The following is a 5,270-nucleotide window of genomic DNA, read 5'->3' as shown; positions in this document are numbered from 1 at the left end:
TCTGGCCTATCACCCTCACCTTGACCTCCCTCCACCTATCGCAATTCCAATGCCCCTCCCCCAAGTCCCTCCACCCTACCTTTTATCTTAGCCTGCTGGACACACTTTCCTCATTCCTGAAGAAGGGCTTATGCCCGAAACGTCGATTCTCCTGTTCCTTGGATGCTGCCTGACCTGCTGCGCTTTTCCAGCAACACATTTTCAGCTCTAATGTTTAAGAAAGGCCATTAGGGAAAGCCAGGAAATTATAAATCATTGAGCCTGACATCAGTGATGGGCAAGTTGTTGGAGGGGATTCTGAGGGAGAAGATTTACATGTATTTGGGAAGATAAGTTCTGATTAGGGATAGCCAATATGCCTTTGTGCATGGGAAATCATATCTCGTTAACTTGATTGAGTATTTTGAAGAGGTGACAAAGACGATTGATGAAGACAGAGTAGTAGACATTGTTTACATGGCCTTCAGCAAAGTACTGAACAAGACTCCGCATGGTAGACTGGCTAGTAAGCCTACATCACATGGGATCCGGGAGAGCTAGTAAATTGGATACAAAATTGTTTTGAAGGTAGGAGGTAGACGGTAGTGGTGGAGGGTTGCCTTTCAGACTGGAGGCCTATGACCAGTGGTGTGTCACAAGATTATTACTGGGTCCACTGCTTTTTGTTATTTATATAAATAATTCTGATGTGAACATAGAACATAGAACATAGAACAGTACAGCACAGAACAGGCCCTTCAGCCCACAATGTTGTGCCGACCATTGATGCTCATGTATGCACCCTCAAATTTCTGTGACCATAGGAGATCTAGTTAGTTGCAATTGACACCATAATTGGAAGTTTAGTGGACACTGAAGCAGATTATCGCAGAGTACAACAGGATCTTGATCTGATGGGTCAACGGGCTGAGGATTGGCAGATGAAGGTTAATTTAGATAAATGAGATATGTTTCATTTTAGAAAGGCAAACCAGGGCAGGACTTATTCAGTTAATGGTAGGGCCCTAGGGAGTGTTGTTGAACAAAGAGACCTGGGGGTGAAGGCACATATTTCCTTGAAAATGGAGTTGCAGGTAGACAGGGTGGTGAAGAATGTGTTTGCATGCTTGCCTTCATTTGTCATAACATTGAGTGTAGGAGTTGGGACATCATTTGCGGCTGTACAAGACATTGGTGAGGCCATTTTGGAATACTGTATGTAATTCTGGTCACCCTTCTAATAGGAAGGATGCTGAGAAACCTGAAAAGGGTCAGAAAAGATTTACAAGGTTGTTGCCAGGGTTGGAGGGTTTGAGCTATAGGGATAGGCTGAATAGGCTGGGACTTTTCTCCCTGGAGCGTTGGAGGCTGAGGGGTGACCCTATAGAGTTTGTAAAATCATGAGGGGCCTGGATAATGTGAATAGCCAAGGTCTTTTTCCCAGGATGGTGAGTCCAAAACTAGAGGGCATAGGTTCAAGGTGCAGGGGAAAGAATTACAAGGACCTGATGGGTAATTGGTGTGTGTACAGAAGGAGCCAGCAGAGGAAGTGGTGGAGGCTGGTACATTTACAACATTCAAAAGGCATCTGGATGGGTATATGAATAGGAAGGGTTTAGAGGGATATGGGCCAAATACTGGCAACGTGGGCAGCACAGTGGCTCAGTGGTTAGCCCTGCTGCCTCACAGTGCCAGCGACCTGGGTTTGTTACCCAGCCTTGAGTGACTGTCTGCGTGGAGTTTGCACATTCGCCCTGTGTCTGTGTGGGTTTCCTCTGGGTTTCTTCCCACAATCCAAAGATGTGCAGGTTAACTGGACTGGCTATGCTAAATTGCCCAGAGTGTGCTGGCTAGGTGGATTAGCCACGGGAAATGCAGGGATGGGGTAGGGGTGGGTCTGGGTGTGATGTTGTTTGGCGGGTCAGTGTGGACTCAATAGGCCAAATGACCTGCCCCATACTATGAAGTCTGAATGGGACTAGGTCAGATTGAGATGTCTGGTCAGCATGGATGCGTTGGATCCCAGGGTCTGTTTCTGCGCTATATGATTGTATCTCCAGCCTCCGCTGCATTTTGCTTTTACATCTCAATAATGGATCTCTTTGACAGTCATGTTAAGAGGATGTTACGTGTAATACTGTGCATGACAATCCCTTTACTTATTTCTGGGGTTATTGGCTGACAGGGGCCTGATAGTTCATGGTCTTCTGAACTGCGTGTTCTAAAATGAGCCATTTCCCATTCATGTGCTGCCCCAGAAATCTGACTAAATGCTGATTCATACGATAACATGGCCAAAACTCTGTGACTGTTACAGTAAGCAGACTGAAGGGCAAATGCCTTATTAATTATCAACATGAGCCATGTTAACAGCATATAAAGAGCAAAGATTGTTCTATTTAAATGTTAGGCTGACCTTTGTCATGTATGAATCTGATCCTTTATCTATTTCAGACTAGCTGACAAACTCCCAGAGTAATGTATTTTCCTGATTTCTCAGCTGATTCGAGGATAACTTAAGGTGTGGTGTCATTGCAACCAGATGTTCTGTTATTCTGTAATAAACCAACTGTCTCCTTGATTAGGTTCTATCCTGCAATTGCTCCCAGCTATCTGGTATCCTATATATAAACTCATTGAACCCCTCAATTACGTATAGTTTGTAACCCAATCTCGGACATCTATTAGTCTCTATATAAACTCACTGTACCCTTGATTAGATGCTAATCTATAACTCATCCCTGGGTGTGGGTTATTCTATAAAAGCTGTATATTCTATGTATCCTTTATCAGATTCCAGTCAAAAAGTGTGGCGCTGGGAAAGCACAGCCGGTCAGACAGCATCCGAGGACATTCCTGATGAAGGGCTTATGCCCGAAACGTTGACTCTCCTGCTCCTCGGATGCTGCCTGGCCTGCTGTGCTTTTCCAGCACCACACTCTTCGACTCTGATCTCCAGCATCCACAGTCCTCATTTTCTCCCTTTATCAGATTCCAGTCCGTTACTCACTATCAGGTATCTCTTATTGTATATATAAACCATCCAAATCCCTTGATCACTTTCCAGTCTGTAATCGCTCCTTGATGTCTATTATTCTATATATAAGCCCCTGTGGCCCCTGAATAGATTTCAGCCTGAGTATTCATTACTCTGTACACAGCTCAGCTGGCACATGTGCCTGGTGAAGCTGCAAAAGCTGTGGTATTGAATGACAAAGATGAAGCCAGAGTTTTGGGAGCTGTGGAAGCTGGAAATCCAGGCTTGAGTCTGTTGAGGAATCGTTTAAAAACATATGGATTGAAATGGGATGCCAATCAGGAAAAATATGGGAACAAAGAGCCTTTCTACAAGGGGGAAAAAAAATCACATGCTTAAAATTTGGAATCCAAACCGCAGGGACTAGAAATACACAGGCGGTCAGTCAGCAAATGATAAAAAGCAGGCAAAAGGAAACTCAGCTGGGGATACTTTGGGTATAATTCGCCCAGCTTGCTCCTAATGACAAACAGATTTGTGTCCTTTCTCAGTGGAGTTTAACTCCTTCACATGCAACAGTAGCACATTAAAAGTATTCAAAAAGAATGGTCTCAACTCAGTAAGCAAACGGTACCCTGGCTTTTTTCTTTCAAGTCAGTACCTGTCATGCTGAAAGTTTAAACTCAATAACTTTTTTTTAGCAAATATGATTGAATTGAATTATTGTCAAACCAAGGCACAGTGAAAAGCTAGCAATGCAGACGGGGCACAGACTCAAGTAGCATAGCTAAGTAAATAATAGGTAAACAAAGCAGCAAAAACAGAAACACTGGTACAGGCTGATGTTAAGAGTTTGTTGTACCTTCAGTTCGCCCACTTGCTCTTCCACAGACACGGTCTCATGTTGCCTGTGTTCATTGATGGCGCATAAGCAGCAGACACATTTCTGATCAGTCCTGCAGAAAACCTCCAGGGGTTTCCGATGGCTGGGACACTTCCTCCTCTCGATGTCCCTGACCGGATCGATGAGTCGGTGGTCGCTGAACACTGGGTTGTTGCTGTGGGGCTGCAGGTGGACCTCACAGTACGAAGCCATGCAGACCACGCATGACTTAACGGCTTCGAGCTTCTCGTCGGTGCAGAAGTCACACAGGACACCCTGGGAAGTGACTGCCTCCCTGGAGGCACAGGCTGGGTCGGCGTGGGAGAAGTCCTCCACAATCTCACACAGGATGGTGTTCTTGGAGAGGGAGGGCCTGGAGCTGAATGTTTCTCGGCACTGAGGGCACCTGAAGGTCTCGGACCCTCCTTCCTGATGCCAGCATCTCCCAATGCACTCCATGCAGAAGTTGTGCCCACAGGGAATGGTCGCGGGGGACTTCAGGAGATCCAGACAGATGGCACAGGCTAACTTGGCTTCAGAGATGGAGACTTTCGACACCGCCATTCCTCAGGGAACGAGAGAGAGAGAGCCCAACCCTCACCAAGTCAGGACAAGCAGCGAACTGAAAGGGAAGCTTGGAACCAGTCCTGAAAGTTAATGATTCACGAATTTACCTCTCAGAGTTGAATAACTCGAGATATTTCTCAACAACAATATAGCTCCTCTTATTTATCTGCCTTAAAACCTTACTTCAGAGAAAAAAAATAAAATTTTCATTTCAGCATAACTGGGAGCTCCACCCATACTTAACCTCCAGTTTCACAAGCCAGCTACCAACATTCCTGTAGGTTTTTATTGGAATGACATCTGTGTCTGTCTGTTAGCTGTACAGTAAAGGCTTAAAGGGGCACTGATTTCATCTCCTTCTGTTTCCTAAGCATTAACGATCTGCCAGCCCCACAGGATTCCACGACCTTCGAGAAAGATACTGTAGTTTTATGACAGAAACCCTCTATTATAGATGAATTAAAAGATGTTAGGGCAAAGTTAGTAACAAAGCACTGGCAGACTGAGAATGTGATCCTGGTTTTAAAGAAGCACTTATAGTGTGCTTTTCACAAACACTGGCTGTGTCAAAGTGCTTTAAGCTAATGAAAGATTTCTGAAGTATAGTCAGTCATTGTTGTAATATGGAAAACGATGCAGTTAATTTGTGGATAGCAAGTTCCCACAAACAGCAATATGGTGCCAATGTTTGTGATTTATTTATTATTGTCTCATGTACCTAAGTACAGTGAAAACTTCTGTTTTGTAAGTAATACAGGCAGATCATAGCAAACGAGGACACACACACCGATCACAGGGTGTATAGACATAGCATACAAGGTTAGGGCTACACTGAAGATACAGAAAAGCAAGATCATCATTAGA

The 5,270-nt window shown here is 44.6% G+C and overlaps 1 protein-coding gene across 2 annotated transcripts in view; it reads right to left on the bottom strand.

Annotated features, from left to right (window-relative positions):
* The window catches only part of LOC122561999 (E3 ubiquitin/ISG15 ligase TRIM25-like), a 36,515-nt gene extending 31,883 nt beyond the window's left edge, over positions 1 to 4,632 (bottom strand). Inside the window, exon 1 of one of the 2 annotated variants that reach the window (XM_043714367.1) lies at positions 3,819 to 4,632. In XM_043714367.1, coding sequence (XP_043570302.1) covers positions 3,819 to 4,403 — 585 coding nt within the window. In that variant the 5' untranslated portion in view covers positions 4,404 to 4,632. The remainder of the gene's footprint in view (positions 1 to 3,818) is intronic. The other variant, XM_043714366.1, reaches the window with a different exon arrangement.
* Between the last annotated feature and the right edge of the window lie 638 nt (positions 4,633 to 5,270).

The sequence above is a fragment of the Chiloscyllium plagiosum genome, chromosome 24 (genome assembly GCF_004010195.1).
Source record: "Chiloscyllium plagiosum isolate BGI_BamShark_2017 chromosome 24, ASM401019v2, whole genome shotgun sequence".
NCBI classification, from domain to species: Eukaryota; Metazoa; Chordata; class Chondrichthyes; order Orectolobiformes; family Hemiscylliidae; genus Chiloscyllium; species Chiloscyllium plagiosum.
This window is presented reverse-complemented; position numbering and strand designations above follow the sequence as displayed.